The 18,231-nt window shown below is 35.0% G+C and overlaps 3 protein-coding genes across 5 annotated transcripts; 1 reads left to right on the top strand and 2 right to left on the bottom strand.

The window, feature by feature from the left end:
- Positions 1-527: 527 nt before the first annotated feature.
- Positions 528-5,307, bottom strand: LOC105631444 (RNA-binding (RRM/RBD/RNP motifs) family protein). 2 transcript variants are annotated; one of them, XM_012213571.4, is made up of 7 exons: positions 5,152-5,307; positions 4,852-5,071; positions 4,719-4,759; positions 1,927-2,090; positions 1,694-1,796; positions 1,429-1,598; positions 528-1,326 (listed from the first exon to the last, which is right to left on the bottom strand). In XM_012213571.4, the coding sequence occupies exons 2-7, from the start codon at positions 5,058-5,060 to the stop codon at positions 811-813; spliced, it is 1,203 nt and encodes a 400-aa protein (XP_012068961.1). In that variant the 5' UTR covers positions 5,061-5,071; positions 5,152-5,307; the 3' UTR covers positions 528-810. The 2 variants fall into 2 exon arrangements, with proteins under 2 accessions (XP_012068961.1, XP_012068960.1); XM_012213570.4 differs by having other exon boundaries at positions 5,156-5,307.
- A 5,900-nt stretch (positions 5,308-11,207) lies between these two features.
- On the bottom strand, positions 11,208-12,545 carry LOC105631445 (SMAD/FHA domain-containing protein). The gene is made up of 2 exons (XM_012213572.4): positions 12,164-12,545; positions 11,208-12,064 (listed from the first exon to the last, which is right to left on the bottom strand). The coding sequence occupies exons 1-2, from the start codon at positions 12,543-12,545 to the stop codon at positions 11,559-11,561; spliced, it is 888 nt and encodes a 295-aa protein (XP_012068962.1). The 3' UTR covers positions 11,208-11,558.
- A 318-nt stretch (positions 12,546-12,863) lies between these two features.
- Positions 12,864-18,166, top strand: GLYR2 (glyoxylate reductase 2). Of its 2 annotated transcripts, XM_020678349.2 has the most exons (13): positions 12,917-13,056; positions 13,179-13,232; positions 14,275-14,356; positions 14,674-14,739; positions 15,221-15,296; positions 15,371-15,426; positions 15,927-16,011; positions 16,120-16,180; positions 16,581-16,633; positions 16,742-16,812; positions 16,904-16,976; positions 17,496-17,600; positions 17,683-18,166. In XM_020678349.2, exons 2-13 carry the CDS (start codon positions 13,190-13,192, stop codon positions 17,839-17,841), a joined length of 930 nt encoding a protein of 309 aa, XP_020534008.1. In that variant the 5' UTR covers positions 12,917-13,056; positions 13,179-13,189; the 3' UTR covers positions 17,842-18,166. The 2 variants fall into 2 exon arrangements, with proteins under 2 accessions (XP_012068963.1, XP_020534008.1); XM_012213573.3 differs by lacking the exon at positions 13,179-13,232 and having other exon boundaries at positions 12,864-13,056.
- The last annotated feature ends 65 nt before the right edge of the window (positions 18,167-18,231 follow it).

Genomic DNA, 18,231 nt, shown 5'->3' with positions numbered 1-18,231 from the left:
AGGGCCTAGACAGCAAAGATGCTCTCTTACCATTATTTTGGGGTGTTCTTGCATGATTTTTTTTGACTATCTCATGAATTTTTCAACAGTAAATGGCTATTATCACTCCTGAACTTAAAATTAATACCATGAGATTAAAGTTATACAATGGCGAAGCCAACAGAGATTGTGCAGAAGGGCATTTTCCCTCCACTTAAGCCGTTAGTCCTGCTAACCCTTATTTAAAAAAAAAAAAACCCCCTAAAAAATAAAAAAAATTATAAAGTAAAACTCAACTGTTTACAGTTGAACAATACGTCTATATTAGCAAGAAAACTTTCAACTATCCGATCGCCACATGACATATAGTAGAAGAATGAACTCCACATAACAAATGAAGCTTTTGCCTGACTTGCAGCTGCAAAGATCAAACAACTACAGAAAGTTCCAATTTCAAAATTTCACCCCCAACCCTCAGACTCGAGTGTATATATATTTGTATCTTTGGTTATTTATAAACAAGCTGACCATAGATGCCCACGAATAGATTTGCAAAGGATCATAAAATGCCAACATTGGATAACTAGTGAATACCAGATTTGAAACAAGAGACTTTTTTTTTTTTTTTTTTCGCCTCCAAATTTCAATTACTTCCTGAATAAACCAATAATTATAATCCTAGAGTACAAGCACTGCAAAATCCAACACTATACTGTAATTTTAGCCTTTTCACATTAGAAAAACCATTCTATAACCAAGTAAACCTCATACAGTTAGCAAACATTTGCAACAACAGAATATGCAGCAGCCCTTTCAGAATAAATACTCCCTTCACTTTTGGTAGGGATGGTACCTGGTTGTAACAGCACCACTGCCATTCTCACTGCTTCCATAGCCCTTACTACTGCCATGGCCACCATTAACAGCACCGCCACTTCCATATCCCTTACCATTGCCAAAACTACTACTGTCATTGCTTCTTCCATATCCCCTACCACTACCATATCCGGCAGAGGCAACATACCCACTCAGAGGACCATAACCATTGCCTCCGTATCCACCATTGGCAAACATCATGGGCCCACCAAACCCAAATCCATAACCATAAGCACCGTAGCCACCATAAAAACCATTACTGCTTCCGTAGCCACCATAGCCACCATAACCATTGTAGTTGCCATATCCGCCGTACCCACCATATCCTCTGGACATTTTTCCACCATACATTGCCCCTGAATTATGGCCAGCACCATATCCACCTGCACCATCACTGAATCCAGTATGGGGCTTCACAGCAGAGCCATAGTCACCACCACCTCTTTTTGGTACAGCCTTCTTAATTTCCACCTGAATATTATATACGAAAAGGACTCAAGTTATAATTATTTCATTTCAAAAACAGATAGAAAATCAACATCAATACCGATTTTATCAAGAATCATAGTTTACCTGTTTACCTCCTAGTTCGTGCGTCTTGCCTTCTGAAAATATCTGTTCAACAGAATCTTCAGTCTCAAAAGTGACGAATCCAAAGCCCCGAGAACGCCCAGTTTTATGATCCAACATGATTTGGTGCTCAATAATGTTGCCATAAACAGAAAAGTAATCCCTTAAATCGTCTGAAAACAAAGGCCAGATGGTTTAAAAAATATATAGAATCCATTTAGCACAATTAGGAAATGATAAAATTCAAGACAAAGTGTAAAAATGCTACCTTCAGAAAGAGCTGGTGGTATTCCACCAACAAAAATTTTCTTGGCTCTTACAACCCCTTTAACCTCCATATCCTCTCTTGGAACTGTCCTCTTCACTTCAACCTGAGATAAGAATGCACCAGAATATTAAAATGTTTGAAGGGAAAAAAAAAAAAAAAAAAGAAAAGAAACAGAGGTAAACAAAAATTGAAGGGAACTTCAGTGACGTGTCATCAAGGAACAAGAACATTACTGCTCTGCCATCTATGACATGGCTTTCCTCCAAAACCCTATCAGCAGCTGCTGGGTCAGCAAATGTCACAAATCCAAACCCTCTTGGTCTTCCAGAATGTCTATCCGTCATTATTACAGAGTCAGTGATTTCTCCATACTTGCTGAAGTAATTAGTGAATGTCTCTGAACCAAATCAACACAGATATTTATAGTAAAAGAAGAGCTGAAACTCTATCCAAAGCATATATATATATATTTATAGTGCGTTGGATATTAAGATACAGCAGGTAGAATAGATAGAAGCCACTTCACTAATCATTATTAGTAATCAACATGGGACGTTTTATGCATGTCCATGTTTGTAACTGTATGTACTCTAGCAAGCAAATAAGAAAGAAAAATACCAGTCAATGTAAACTTTTCCACCAAAAGGCAAATGACACAAACGTGGGTATGTGCATATATTCATGTAGAGCATTGAATCAGCATGCAAAGCTTAACCTCAAGCTCCATTACTCATGTGAATTTCATTTTCATAGCACACAGGGTGTGGCATGTTTCTGGAATATTACATTGCTATACAATCAAGCAAGGCAAGTCCCCCACCACAGAACCAATATCTATGTTTTTCAAATTCCAGAAAAAAAAAAAAATACTAAAACAATGGTTCAAACCCTATTAATAGGGTGAGCAATATTCAGTCCAAACTGAATAACCGAACCAAACCTATGCTTTCAGTTAGGCTTTGGTCAGTCTTCAAAGGAATTCAATCAAAATAGGTTAATAAAAAAAAAGTCCAGTATATCAGTTTCAGTTCAATTAGTATTCAAAGACAACAGGTTATAACCAAAACACCGAATTGAAAAGCAGAAGCATTTTGATTATTATCAAAACGTTGCGTTTGATCAATAGAAAATACCATAATGAATTCAAGAAGGCATCTAACGCCCAAATGGATCAAATCCCTAATCCTTCGTTTTTTTTACAACCAAACAATCTCTCATCTATCTATCTCTCCTAAATCAGTAGATCTGCCGCTGCTCCACTCCTCTCCTCTCGCAGTCGCACCCCGGTCCCGACCCGTGCCAAGTGAACAACGAACTCTCTATCAACAGCTAGACGATCTCTTGCAGTCACGTTGTCCAAGGTTAGTTTTAATTTCGCATCGTAAAGAAATGTTTTGTTTCGATTTCTTTTTACCTTCGAGTTCTTCTTTTGTTGCTTGTTCTATTTTATTAATTTGTATGTCTCTAAGCAGCTTTGAGCATTCTTCTCTTTCAATTTTTTTCCTTTTCAATTTTTATGTAACAAACAGAAAGATTTTGCTTTATTGGGTTCCTTTTTTGACTTTTTTTTTCTTAAAAAGAAATATAAATGGAATCTATCATTCAATTTTTTCCCATTTTTGAGTTTTTTGAGTTTCTGAGACCTCTAATAGTTGCATGTTCTATTATTATTAATCAAAAATCAAACAGTTAAAAGATGACGTCACCGTTTACATTTGTTCAATGAGCTGTTAGGCAGTTGATAATATTTTTGAGCTCATGCATGTCTTCTCCACTTCTCTCTAGAGAAAATGTACTACTTTTATATGACATGATCAGATGCAGAAGATATTAGTTTTATTCATATTTACAGCCAAGAATTTCGATTATGATCATCTTTCCAGTACTTGGTCTAAAATTAGGTTAACTAATCAGGGTTACAATATCAAGCTAACTCGATCTGCTGTACCATTAAATTATAGCAAACAGGGAATATGTATAAACATATAGAATTCACAGTTGAAACAAAATCACATGGCTATATGTGTGTTAGGGCGGGAGACAGAAGAGTGGCAGTTTGGTAGCATAGATAAGTGAATCTCTTTTATTTTGAGAAATGTAACACTTTGAAAATAGTCTCAATGAGGGACTTATTGGTGATTTCAGTGGGCTATTGCTAACTGTGTAGTTGTGTCTAGCCAAGATATCTTTAGGAATTTACATCCTTATGGACTTTAAACCAGCATTATCAAGTTCTGTTGCTACTCTTATTATTTGTGTTGCTATAATCATTAGTTGTTTATGTATTTCTATTGTTATTCTATGAATCTTTAAAGAATTCTGCTGTTTTATATCTCATTTGCAATAATTCAGTTCAGTTTCTCGGTTTTCGGTTATTCATTTTAGAAAGTAAATTTCAAAATTTCGGTTATTCAATGCGGTTCAGTTTTGAATTAATAAAACCAAATACTTGGGTTTGTAATATTTGGTTTGGTTGAGTTTCTACATATCTACTGTTCAGTCACTTCAGTTTGGGCGGTTCGCTTCAATTCCGTCTGGTCAATCCAAATGATCACACTATCTCCGAAGGAAGATGACTAGCATTCCTTTTCAAAATAGGTTAATTAAATAAGCACGGATTAGAACTACAATACCAACATATCTATACTAATCTTATTACCTTCCCGCCACCTAAGAAGAAAAAACCCAATGCAAAATTGATTTATTAATTATTACCTACAATGCAATTTAATAGCTAAAAACAGAATGATATAATCAAAACAGAAGGTGATAAATCAATGATTAAAAGCCTAGAGTCTCTTGAATGACATAATACATCCCACCATAAAACAAACAAATTGACTGGAATACTTAAACTATACTTGAGATTATGTTATCCAATTATTATTTTAACTATACACATTAAAAAAAATATGCACATCAACTATTACAATGCGAACACAGTCAGTTAATTACATTTCAAGAACTACATATTCAAATCATGAAACTCTAAAAAAAAAAGGTTCAAAAGAAATTTTAGCCGTACCTTCAGAAGTTTCCCAGGAGACACCACCAACAAAGAGTTTTCTACCAACAAGAATAAGAAGAAAATCACGCTTAAATTTTTTGGGCTGCAAGACCCTAAAAAAACCCTAAACAATAAACCTATGTAAACTAACCCTGCAGAAGAAGAAGAAGAGGAGGTCGAATCACGATTGTGATGATTTAGGGATTGCTTTCTGCCGATTCCTGCACTGCTTCCCATGTAATGATGTTGTTGTTGCTGCGTATTGTCGTCATAATAGTCGTCATCTTCTTCTTCTTCGCCATTAAAAGCTACTAAATTGCCTTCAAACTGAGTGCGGTGTTGACCATAATCATAATCCATTGATTGATTCTCTGTTTGGCCAAGCTTTCAAATAACCTATCAAAAAACCAAGAAAAACAAAAAGAAACCTGAAAAGAACGATATGACTGACCAACCCTGATTGCTTAGCAGACTTTGAAGTAAAGTCCTAGATAGGGATAAAATCGTGAAATTAAATTCGACTAGATTTAGGAATCTCACTGGTTAGGGTTTTGTGAGAGGGAAAGGAGAAGGAGGGTTTCCGGTTTTGATTTTAATGTTGCCCAGCCTATAAAATGCCAACTCTTTAATCTTTTACGGGCAGGGGTGTGCAAACTTAGTAAAAATGGATCGGTAAAATGATAAATGGTAAAGGCTGGGTAAATTTGTTAGACAAAATTTGATAATCCGTAAATGGTTCAAACAAGTATAAAAAAAAAAAATCATAATGTTTAATTTACTATTTTACTGAAAAAGATACCGTTTTAAATTTTGTTTTCAAAAAAAAAAAAAACAACCTTTATATAGTAAATAAATCCATCAATTCAGTGCATTCTCGGTAAACAATAAAAATTTATTGGTAAACTAATAAATTTTTAATTTGATAAATATGTAAATTGATCGGTAAACGATTAATACTTAATCAATAAATTGATTAATTTAAATTTGGTAAACAATTAACCAAACCGATCCATGCTCTTTTCTTTCTTTATTCCTTTTCATCATTTTCTCTTCCTTTGAAAATAGCGGAAGGAGGTTAGGCTGGGGATCTGTTGGAACAAGTGTATGCTTGCTTGAATTTGGAAGAGGCCTAAGGTAGAGTGGTGGTGCATAGTGGTTCACAGCAGAATACTTCGAATGAAACTACTACAGAGTGGAAGTGTTGTGTTGTTGGTATATTGTTGGCAGACAAACCACTCCATTTTCCATCTTTTCAGCAAACCATGGCTAGCATTTGGAGGCCAGTGAAGGGTTTGATTATTAAGGAATTGGGAATAGTGCTTTCTTATTTCAATTCTTTCATGATATAGATAAGGAAAGAGTGTTAAAAGGTCAATTCTTTCATGATATAGATAAGGAAAGAGTGTTGAAAGGAGGGCTTTGGACGTTCTCAAATAACCTTCTGTTGTTAAAGGAGTTATATGCTAATGAAAATCCAAGAATTGTGGAGCTTACGAAGGTTGATTTTTGGGTGCAATTGCATAATTTACTCAATGGCTTCAATTCGGAAAGGGATTGTTCTGATGTTGGAAATTTTATTGGTACTTATCTTAAATCTGATCCATGAACTTCTATATAATATGGAGGGACTATATGAGAATTCGTGTGCATGTTGATGTTCGACATCCGTTAAAACGTCGAACACAGCTCAGTAGGGATGGCCATGATTGGTTTTGGACTGATTTTAAATATAAAAAGCTCTCAACTTTCTATTATTTTTGTGGCCATTTGGGGCATTCAGATCACTATTATAGTAAGCTGTTTGATTTGTCACTAATTCCTCATGATAAATTTCCCTGTGGTGCATGGAGGAAAGCTAATTCTAGAAGACCTTTCCAAATCGGTGCAAAATGGCTACAATCGGAAGCAGATGTGTTGGGAGGTCCAATCGGTGGTCAGGGTGGTGGTCCGGTGGGTGCAACTAGAGTAGGGTTGGCACTGCATAGCGAAAAAAATTCAACTTTGGATGAGGATAGTGCCGTAAGGTAGGCTTGGCCAAATCACGGTTCCTGGAACCGGAACCGCCGGTTCGAACCGGTCCGGAACCGGAACCGGAACCGGTGAGAACCGGAACCGGAACCGGAATATTCCGGTTCGGTTCCGGTTCCAGATTTTCTGGAACCAGAACCGGCGGTTCCAGAAAACCGGTCGGAACCGGTTGGAACCGCCGGTTCTCCGGCCGGTTAGAACCGCCGGTTCGAACCGGTTCGAACCGGAGGTTCTTATAAACTGTCACACCAAAAAAAAAAAAAAAAAAAAAAAAAAAAAAAAAGCTCCTTTTAGAGCAAAGAAACCCCAGTACCCCACCACTCTGTCCACCCAACCTTAGACACAATAAAATTATAAACCCTACGCCCACACCCTACAAAGGGACAACAGAAAAATGAAATAAAAAAAATAAATACATATTCTTCTTATAATTATTGGTCTGAACGTTGTGTTTTTTTTTTTTAATTTTATTGTGAAATCTATTAATTATTCCTCCCAATAGCTATAAACGGCTATATAACGGCTAGTTTCAAGGGTATTTTTGAAAAATTAATTTTTTGAATTTATTATAAATACCTCATTTCATTTACAAATTCATTATAAAAAAATCTCTACTCTCTCTACTTACTCTCTCTACAATATTTTTTTAAATTATATTCAAACTTTTTTAAACAAAAAATAATTTCAGTTGAAGAATTTTTTTGTAAAAAATAATTATATTCAAGTCTTTAAAAAAATAAATTTAATTGTAGAATTTTTTAATTTTTTAGGTGTATTTTTTTTACAAATAACTTTCACAAATTTATTAAATTTTGAAAATCGATCTTCAAAATTTAAAATTTAAAATTATGTGATTCGCCGGAAAATCGATCGGAACCGTCGGTTTTATCACCGGACCGGAACCGGAACCGGAACCGGAACCGTCCGGTTCCAAACCGGAACCGGAACCGGACTTTTTCGGTTCGGTTCCGGTTCCAGTTTTTTTGGAACCGGAACCGCCGGTTCTGGAACCGGAACCGCCGGTTCCGGAACCGTGGCCACCCCTACCGTAAGGTAGTAGCAGAATATATGGAGATAATGTAGGACAAAAAGTCCACAATTTGAAAGATGTTGAATCCTACCATACAAGACACGTCAATATGGGAGAAATAAGTGGTGCTACAAATCAGCATGGTCTAATGACAGTTATTTCAAATACAACCACTATGAATGTGAATAACCAAAAGGATGGGATGGACACAAATTTGGTGTCTCCTGAAGATAATAATATGCTACTTGTGATTGACCTTAAAAGATTTCGACAAGAGCACATCCCTAAGGAGGTTGTCTCTACTCCAACAATTGAGGCAAATATGGATGGCGGTATGGTGGGCTCTAGTGATCAGGCCCACCTAGCTCAATGAGTTTTTTGAGTTGGAATTGTCGCGGGCCTGGGAACTAGGAGACAGCTTCAGAGTTAAAGGACTTAGTGTCTTTAAAGAAGCCAAAATTGTTTTTTTTTTTTTTAATGGAAACAATGGTAGGGTGGGTTAAGGTGGATCAGGTTCAAAAGGTTTTGGGGTTTGAAGGTCTTTTTGTTGTTGATCCAACTGGACATGGGGGTGGTTTGGCCCTAATGTGGAAAGATAAGAATAAGTGTTCTTTACTTGGCTATAATAAAACTTTATTGATGTTAAGGCTGATGCTCAGGGGGTCCAAGTTTTCCAATTTACGGGTTTTAATGGTTTTTCAGAAAGACAAAGACATTGTCAGTCATGGGATTTATTGATTTCTCTTAAAGGAAGATCGAATTTGCCATGGATAGTGGCTCGTGATTTTAATTGTAAACAGTTGATAGACGATTTTCTCACACTGTCAGTCTCTTTTATTAGAAAATCAGCGAATCAGACTGCTCATTCGTTAACTAGAGCAGCTATTTCTGTGTCTGGTTTAATGGAGTGGGCTACTAACCCTCCAAAATTTATTTCAGATGTATTAGTCTTTGATTCTAATTACATTTAAAGCATTTTCATGCTTTTTCAAAAAAAAAAAAAAACCGAACCGATCAAATCTCCATTCCAATCTATAAAGTCTTTGGTTTTTATTAATGAAAGTACCTAGTTAGTCCTTATAGATTGTTGAAGCTGGTTATTTAATTCCTACTTTTTTGAAAAATATATTATTTGAAGGGTGATTGGTATGACTTTTAATTCGACCAAATCTAATTTTAAATAGAAAGTCATAAATAAAGTAATGTTTGTATTTGGTTAAAAAGTGGTTATGCGTCCGTTGGACTTCGTTATCATGAGTCCCTTGAGATAGATGGACAAACAAATAGTGGCATATTTGATCCGAGTTAAGGCGATGAGAATAAGAGGAGAGAGGAAAAACAACATAAAAGAGATATTGAACTGCTGCCTGCGTTATCATGAGTCCATTGAGATAGGTGGACAAACGGACAGTGACGTCAAACCGTCAACAATCATCTTCTTTGCGTTATCATGAGTCCCTTGACATGTTTGGTCCGAGATAAGGTGATGAGAATAAAGGGAGAGGAGAAAAGCAAACATAAAAGAGACATTAAACCGTCAACAATCTTCTTCTTTGGTCATTAGTGATTTCTTTTTGTCCATTTTTATCATTTTTTTTATTTTATTTAGTTTTCTTCTTAATAATGTCAAAAACCTATGGTTGTTTAGAATAAAACTTGAATTTAGTTTCTCATATCTGTAATAATTGATAGATATTAAGTGTTTTTGTACCCGCATAGTGAGATTATTAATTTCTCTCATTTCATGAGGTTGTTCCTCATTATCGAGGAGCTTTGATGTAGATCTTTTATTTCTCTGACAGTTCGAAATACAAGATGGATTATTGATTACTTGTGGTTGAAGATTTTAGATCGTTAAGTTTAGGTAATTTCTTTTACTAATGGAGCTTAGCAGTGTACGACTTGTTCCTCCATCAAAATTTGGTATATCAAACTTTTGTGCGGGTGTCAAATGTAATAAGTTTTCAGAAAAACAATGTTTGAAACATTATTGTGAAAAAATTCTTTTGTAATCCTATTTGAAAATGGACAAATTTTTACCTGGAAGGTTAACCTCTTCTGCCAAGATCAAGATTATTTTTAAACAGAAGATTTTAATTTTCTATATTTGTATTGCTTTCTTGTTCCTGTTTAGAAATATTATAATGTACTCAATTTATATTTATTATTAATGAATTGTCAAAAAATTTTTTTTTTAAAAAAAACATAAAACTATATAAGAAATTAGGAGATCGAAAAAAAAGAGATCGACTCAAAAAGCTATAAAAACTCAAAAATGTCCTCCAAGTGATCCTCTTAACATTATTTATGCAATGTGATATCCTGCCATTTTAGGCTTCGGATTTTTGGCATGATTTTTGGGCTGGTCTGTCAACGGTTTGATTTACCTTATACGCAAGAAAAAAACATGCTTAAAATAAGAAGTTACAAATAAGATACCTTTTATTTTTTATTATTTACTTATTTTGAAACTGCAGGACCAAGTAAAATACCATATTATCCCAATAACTTGTAAAAATACCAGCACTCTTCCCATTTTCAATAAATTATTATATTTTCTATTTAATTTATATATCCATTATGGTAATTATAACAAATTTGGTTTTTTTTTAATACTTATTAGCCAAATACTTAAACTTTCTCTCTCTCTCTCATAAAAACCAAACGCTTAAACTGTTTTTAAAATAATTTTAAGCAATTTTATTAAACATATAACTATTCATTTTTAATTTTATTGATAAATTAAAAAAATAAGTCAAAATTTAGAGGCAAATAGCCAAACAGTTCAAACCAATTTTGCAACCCTTAAGCTAATAAGTCCTTTCCATAAAGTTTATGCTTTTTTCATTAAATATCTAGTGAAAAGACAATAATATCCTCATATATATATATATATATATATATATATATATATATATATATATATATTAAGGATTTGATTGAGATTAATAAGTTGATCCAGAAAGCAGCGCCCAAAGAGCTTAGCCCTGTGTAGTCCGAAATGGTCTCGCGAAGCCGGTCCCCGTTTGCCTAAGATCCTTTTCTGAGATTGGAAGAAAGCTAGAATGCTGCGATATGCTTATTTTCCTTCTTTTTTTTTTCAGTGAGAGAGGAGAAAGAAGTATGCATTAGAAATAAAGATATCTTTATTTTTTCACTGGAAATTCAACTTAAAAAGGGTATAAATTTTTTACGGTAGAACTTATTATTTCACAGTTACAAGGAAATTAAATAATATATTTTTCAAAAGGCAAGGACTAAATTGTAAGATTTTATCAAACTATAAGGATTAAACAATGATTTATCCTTTTTGTAATGGCCAAGTCGTTCTTGTACACTAAACCACGTTGTTATTAGCATTTTTGCATTTGATTTGCATTGAGGTTGAAACACCAAAAAGCGCATGAATAAGTTTCATGAATTGCGAGATCAATAAAAAGATACTGCGATTGACGGAATAACAAATTAGGCATGTTCCGATCAGTAAAATTGCATGTTTTGAACCCCAATTATACAATAATCCCAAATATGATTATGCAGCAAAAAAACTTCTACTGCAATAGTCAGCTCACAACAAACAGTTCTTCCTTTGAATCTCAAACAATTAAATTCTATCTTAGAGACTAAATAAGAAGTTTCATCTAAAGAAGCCTTAGAACAGTACTGCAACATATTAGACATGGTGCAAACTACAAACAAAACAGTTTGTTGCAACAAAAACTAGCAACCCATCTCAAAATGTTAGCAGCAACTAACCATCTTATGAACAATTATCAACAAAATCATCTACCTTATTGTAATTAATCTTCTAGCTCTTCCTCATCGCCATCAATGAATTCTTTCTCTTCATCACTTTCTCCTACTTGTTCTTCATCATCACCATCATCATCTACAATAAAGCCTCCAAGGGTATCATCATCTTCGTCTTCATCTTCATTTTCACTATCTTCCTCATTGGAAGACATGGCTTTGCTCTGCCAAGATTCTTTCTTTCTTTCTTCATCTTTTTTATCAAGTTTATTTTTATCCTTGGATCTTGTTGAATATTTTGATCTCCCAATCTTTCTTATTTTAGATACTGTTTCCTTATCCTCTTCACTCTCAACAGTCCAATCATCGTCCTCAGCATTACCTCCATTTTTTCTCCTCTTTCTCCTCCCACTTCTTTTCTTCTTCTTTTTGTCGCTATCATCATCTTCACTATCTTGCTCAGCTTCCTCAAGAAACCAATCCCAATTCTTCACATCACAAATTCTTTCCTTGGGATAGCAATCAAATTCATGCCCAATCACAAGAAACCCAAACTCTGCATACCGACAACAATTATATGGTCAATAAAAGCATTAAAATGTTTACTGGTTCCTGATTATTTACTAATTGAAAGAAAGTAGCTTAAAGGCCAAACCTTTAACAGGGTCCATCTCTGAAACATCACTTCCATTCAAGTCGCTTTCCTCTCCAATTATTCTCTTCAGCTTAAACCAAACAGGGTTTTGACTTGAAATACAAAAGCAGTCACCAACTGCCACCTCACCCTTCTCGAGCTTCCTGAAAACCCTCGTTTCGCTTCCGGCGTCGCCGCTTCGTAGCCAGAGCGGATTCTTCCCAATGACTTGAAATGAAACCCTAGGTTCTGTTTGGTTTTCGGTTTTGCATGGCTGAAATAAAACGTGATGGCGAGAAACGGTTCTGTCTTTGGTGTTAAACCCTAAGCCTCTTCCAAACGCAGCCGACGAACCGTCATGTTTCAGCTCAATTTTATAGCCATCGTCACCTTCTATCTCCATTTGATTTGGTCCAACTAGCAAAAACAGGGAAGAAAAAAAGGAGGGAACACGATCCACGACAACGGCAGCTTTCAATATGAAAACGCGATCTCTCCAACTTAGTCGTTCTGTCGTTCAATGTCGTCCGGTAAAACCATGTCGAGTGGTCGTCCAGTAGTTTATAGTTTACTGGCGGCCCATCGAGAGAAGCCCATTAAACGGTAAAAAGTTTATCTTTTTCTTTATCCAATAACAAGCGTACAAAAACATTGCATCGAAATGGGAGCTCTGGTCACAGCCGTCGAAAGCTGAAACTGTAAGCCTAAACTATTGCGGACCATGCCATTGTCGTTAAAGAGCGGTAACGGTTATCACTTGCTATCATCGACAGCCATGGCTATGTGCTCAAGCTTTTGCCCTCAACTTCCTAGCCACTTTAGAGCAAGACCCATTTCTTCTTTCTCAAAAAATGAGCCTTTTTCAGTTTATTTCAAAGCATTCTCCGTTCAGGCATCCAGTGCTCCCCCTAAAGGTCATTCCTTTTCAATAGCTTGATGGCAACTTAATTCAAAAATTTTTTATTTTTATTGTTTCTTTTTCTTGAATTAAAATATTTGTGTTTTGACAAATTTAAAATTATGGTAATGTGTGTAGTTGGATAATGCATGTTCACTGCATTGAATAAAATATCAAATTCTTCAGTAATAGGTACGTTTGGTTCACGCCCATATAAGCATTTTGAATTACATTTCATTGGAGACTAGGATTTATTTCATAGTTGTTATCTGTGTCAACAATGAAATCATGTCTCATTGACTAGAGAAGTTTCACTTCAGCTAACGGTAGCAAATTGTGGTTTTTCATTTCTTTATTTTTATTATGTCTGGATGAATAATAATCTTTGCACCAAAATAAATGTACTAAATGAGCAATATAGTATTTTAGTGAAATGATATTGCACTGTGATTAGTATGTTAGAGGATCCCCTGAAATTTTGTTTTCATGCCAAAGTAGTTGATGCATGACGAAGGATGAAGTAAAAAGCCAAAATGACTGATTTTGGCAAAGCTTTTGTCTGTTAAACACTAAGCTGGGAAAAAGTCAAAAATGAAAAACACAGTGAAATTATATTAACTGCTTAAGAAAATAGAATTGCACAGAGTGACAGTCAAATAGTTGGCACATAACCAATATGAAAGGGATACAACACTTCAGTATTGATTACAAAAACTAAAACTTCATTCTGCGTGGACATTCATGAGGCAGCATCACAACTCATCAACTCTTAGCTTCATTTTTTGTTGTATAGCTTGTATGGCATTGCCCCATTGATTGCAGCAATGACAACTGATTTTTGGGAGGTGCTGGTGGCATTTTGATAATGTTAGTGATGTTTGGTCATAAAGGTCAAGGTAGTTTTTGGTGGCTGCAATTAAGAATTCGGAAGTTTAATCAGCTTGGAGTTTACTGTTTCTTTCTGTTTATTCACGTGAAAAGAAAAACGACTGTTCTCAATCTCACTCCTACAATGCTGATGATGATGCAGATAGTGATGATGCAGTTATGTAAATAGAAGATATCAATAAAGCATAATTTTATAAAAGCAGAAAAACATGTATAATTGTTCCATGCCTAGCAACTTCTTTAGATTTTATTTAGCTCTTTTCTAACTCCTAAGCTATGCTTAGAATGCATATAATTTACGTGTTTGTTATATTATCCCATTTACCTAAGTGTTGTGAATTTTCAGCTGGTGAATCAGTCACACGTGTTGGCTTTCTGGGTATGGGAATTATGGGTTCTCCAATGGCACAAAATCTCATAAAAGCTGGGTATGATCTGGTTTGTCAGCAACAAAACTCTCAACAGTTTTTTCCCATAGAAACGAAATATCTCTTTTTTTAAACTTTTAATTAGCATTTAATTATTACTGGTATCAAAACTCCGATTTTCCTTCATGTTACATTGTGTTGATTCGAAGAAATCAAGGCTTGCTGGTTTGCCTTGGTTACGTATAATTTCCTTCATTGCCTTGGTTGAAGAGCATCTTACATTTCCTTCATTGCCTATGATAAAAGAAAAGTAGAAAAGAAATTAGCTGTTAGACAGGCATAAATTTGAGTTTGACTATACATTTTGCATATTGTAGATGCAATGTGACTGTTTGGAATAGGACAAAGAGCAAATGTGATCCTCTCATCAGCTTAGGTGCACAGTAAGTACCTAACATACAGGCTCTTGATGCTTTTGTTTCTTTTTGCCTTTTGTTTTTTCTTTTCTTTTTGAAAAAAAAAAATTGAGCTTTACATGATTATATTATTACCTAGAAGGCCAGAACTCGATCGAATTTTCCAAGATAAGAAAATAATTCTTGAAAAATCTTGAGGCTTCTTGGATGGTATTGACTTTATTGACATTTAAAAATTGAATCTGTTAAAAGATTCTTGTGTCGCGACATAAGTGGTAAAGCAAGGTTGTGGTGGTGCCTTTAACTGGTTTAGCAACATTGGCACAGAGTATTATTCAGTAGTTAGATCTGAACTTGATCAAACTCAATTCAACTTGTCAAATGTCATCTGTTAGGAAATCAGCTACTTATTAACTGCTCTTGGGCTTTCATCTAGGACTCTTCAAAATGCATGCTTTCAAGATCCACTCTTGGGAGAAACATTTCTCACAATGACTCCTTTATGCAGATATAAACCTTCTCCTGAAGAAGTGACTGCTTCCTGTGATGTTACTTTTGCCATGCTTGCTGATCCTGAAAGTGCAGTGCGTATGTTTTTATGTTAGTTGTTTAATTGTAGTACTCTTACACATAGTAACTGATTGCGCCATTTTTTTAGGTGGAGGTTGCATGTGGAAAGTATGGAGCAGCGAGTGGTATTGGCCCAGGAAAAGGGTATCATTTCCTTGTTTTTCTACTCATGACAGTGTTTCTGTATTCTTCTGATTATGTGAGAACCCTTCCATGTGGATACTTTATTAGGTTAGAAGTTTGCATGGTAGATTAGTATTTATTAGAGGATTTTACTCTTTCAATTTGCCAGTTTATGACCTAGATTAATGTTTTTAGTTCTTAGAAACAGCCACAGGCAATGCTTGCTTCTTCACAGAAGATTTAATAGCATATCACAGACTACTTTGCAAATCATTTCAAAGAAGACATCTTACCAATTCATTTTCCTGAATGATATCAACTTTCATTCTAATTTTCATCATTAAGCAAGTGGTCATATTATAGAGGATTGCTAAATCCAGACCTGTTTTGACTGGGCTCAGGGAATAGCATCATATGATATGGATTTTTAAAAAAAAGCGATGTTTCTCAGCTATCATTTGTCTTTTTCAAGTTGTTTACTTCTCCTTCCCAACATATTTGGAACTTGACAATGTTGGCAGGTATGTGGATGTTTCAACTGTCGATGGCGGTACTTCTAAATTGATTAATGGACACATCAAAGCTACTGGGGCATCATTTTTGGAGGTGATGATACTTCTTATTGTAACTGAAATATTTCCTTAATTAGTCAAAATCACATGACGATGGTATTTTGAAGGGATGCATTCTAAAGGTCAAAGTGTTTTTCCATAGGCTCCTGTTTCTGGCTCTAAAAAACCAGCAGAAGATGGGCAACTCATATTTCTTACTGCAGGTAACTGGTAATTGTTCTTATAATCTAATATGTTCAAATCTGTTGGAGCTATTACACAATTATGGTCCCATCAAAGGGAGTACCTGGGGGAGAGAATATAGAGATGGTCCAACAGTTTAACATTTTTGTATACAGTGGTTGCTCTTAAGACTCAAATCTGCATCCCCGTGCTCGACTCTACATAACATTATTCCTATTTTGTACACAGTATAGATCGTTGAAATATTTGGAAGTTCCCAACCCAATTAACAAGTTTACCTATCCGTTTACTTCAAACCTTCACTGCAAATTTTACTGTCTGGTGTTAATTATGATAAAAACTGTAACTTTTTTTTTATCTGTGTTCAACAACACAGTGAATGGCCTAGTAGAAACTGAAGCATAAGATGCCATCTTTCAGGTGACAAATCTCTGTATGAAATAGCAGCTCCATACTTGGACATCATGGGGAAGGTACATTGTTTTTTTCTTTAATAACTAAAAATGTAAACACAACAACTGCTTTTAATACCCAAAACAAAGTATGACTACTGCTTCGCATATACTTGTGATTTTATCCAGTCAAGATTTTACCTTGGTGATGTCGGAAATGGGGCTGCAATGAAACTTGTCGTCAACATGATCATGGGAAGGTTCTATAAAGTCCCTTTCCCGTCCACTGCTTTATTTTGTTCTTATATTGATTTAGATTATGACACCTGCTGTTTTTTCAACAATTTGCAGTATGATGGCAACCTATTCTGAAGGATTGCTTCTTGCTGAGAAAGTTGGACTGGATCCAAATGTATTAGTGGAGGTATTCCACAACCAAAACTTACCTTATTGGATTATATTTTCTGCACAACTTTTCAGTTCCCATCGCACCTCAGCAATTTGATTGGATTTGTCTTGCTTGCTTTGGTGGTATTTAAAGTTATTTACCTCCTTGTTTTTTACCCTCCCAAGTAAATTGATCAAATTCTTCATCTTAAGTCCTTTCCGGGGTTATAAGCATGCAATTTTTCCTCCTTGTTAAACTTTATGTCAGTGTCTCGCAGTGTAGTACTTGCTGATGAAATAACCATAGGGCATTAACTATAAAGTATAAATAACATACAATATTACAATCTGTGATTGAGTAATTGGTACTTGGAGTTATATTTATTAGGTGATTTTGCCTGCTGCTCAACTGCTAAGACAATTATCAAACTTTTGAATTAAGTTACCGCAAATCTTTTTCTTATTGATAAATGTTTTTCTGATGAACAATTTTCCTGCACAAAGTCTCTGTCGGAACATCTTTTCTGAAGTTTTCTTATATTTGTTGTGATTGCAGGTTGTGTCACAAGGTGCCATTAGTGCACCAATGTACTCTCTGAAAGGTCCTCCTATGATCAAATCTCTATACCCTACTGCTTTCCCCTTAAAGCATCAGCAGAAGGTTCATAATTGATCTAAATTTCTTGCACTATTAAATGAATGCTTATTATGCTTTCATCTTAAAATACGATCAATGGTGTCAGGACTTGAGACTTGCTCTGGGATTAGCAGAAAGTGTTTCTCAACCGACTCCAATTGCTGCAGCTGCAAATGAACTATACAAGGTAGCTAAGAGTCTCGGTCTTAGTGATAGCGATTTTTCTGCAGTGATTGAAGCATTGAAAGCCAAAACAAAGTCCTGAGTAAAATAGAACAATACTTGTCAGCGTGTACAAAATGTTTTCAGGATGCTGTATTCTTCCAGGCTTTTAAATGAATTTTAGTCTGGTTATGTTCTTTCCACCAGGCTTAAGCTTACATTACGTTTTTCCATTTCAGTAAATCTGGATTTCTTGTTTTCCAATAACTTAGACAATTTGTTGTTTGTAATTTATAGGCATATTGATCTATAGTTTAAGGCCACTGATGATGTAATGTAGCCAATTAAAGCACGACTTGCGCTTAAAACTGCTAATGGAGAATTGTAAGTGCACATGATAAAGAAATATACTATATTTTATGCTGTCACCCATTATGAGTTCATTTAGTACATAGCTCAGTCATCAAATCATCATATCAAGTATTTTATAGAT

Source organism: Jatropha curcas, chromosome 1, assembly GCF_041381405.1.
Source record: "Jatropha curcas cultivar XTBG-Jc1 chromosome 1, XTBG_Jcur_1.0, whole genome shotgun sequence".
NCBI lineage: Eukaryota > Viridiplantae > Streptophyta > Magnoliopsida > Malpighiales > Euphorbiaceae > Jatropha > Jatropha curcas.
This window is presented reverse-complemented; position numbering and strand designations above follow the sequence as displayed.

What these genes read in the sequence shown, in the direction of transcription:
- LOC105631444 (XM_012213571.4), bottom strand. Translation starts at nt 5,060, where the DNA reads ATGGATTATGATTATGGTCAACACCGCACTCAGTTTGAAGGCAATTTA. An exon ending in ATGTCATAGATGGCAGAGCA is followed by an intron (nt 1,797 to 1,926) that starts GTAATGTTCTTG and finishes TTCTTATCTCAG; the next exon opens with GTTGAAGTGAAGAGGACAGT. An exon ending in ACCACCAGCTCTTTCTGAAG is followed by an intron (nt 1,599 to 1,693) that starts GTAGCATTTTTA and finishes CTTTGTTTTCAG; the next exon opens with ACGATTTAAGGGATTACTTT.
- LOC105631445 (XM_012213572.4), bottom strand. Translation starts at nt 12,545, where the DNA reads ATGGAGATAGAAGGTGACGATGGCTATAAAATTGAGCTGAAACATGAC. An exon ending in AGAGATGGACCCTGTTAAAG is followed by an intron (nt 12,065 to 12,163) that starts GTTTGGCCTTTA and finishes GTCGGTATGCAG; the next exon opens with AGTTTGGGTTTCTTGTGATT.
- GLYR2 (XM_012213573.3), top strand. Translation starts at nt 12,864, where the DNA reads ATGCCATTGTCGTTAAAGAGCGGTAACGGTTATCACTTGCTATCATCG. An exon ending in CAAAATCTCATAAAAGCTGG is followed by an intron (nt 14,357 to 14,673) that starts GTATGATCTGGT and finishes TGCATATTGTAG; the next exon opens with ATGCAATGTGACTGTTTGGA. An exon ending in ATCCAAATGTATTAGTGGAG is followed by an intron (nt 16,977 to 17,495) that starts GTATTCCACAAC and finishes TTGTGATTGCAG; the next exon opens with GTTGTGTCACAAGGTGCCAT.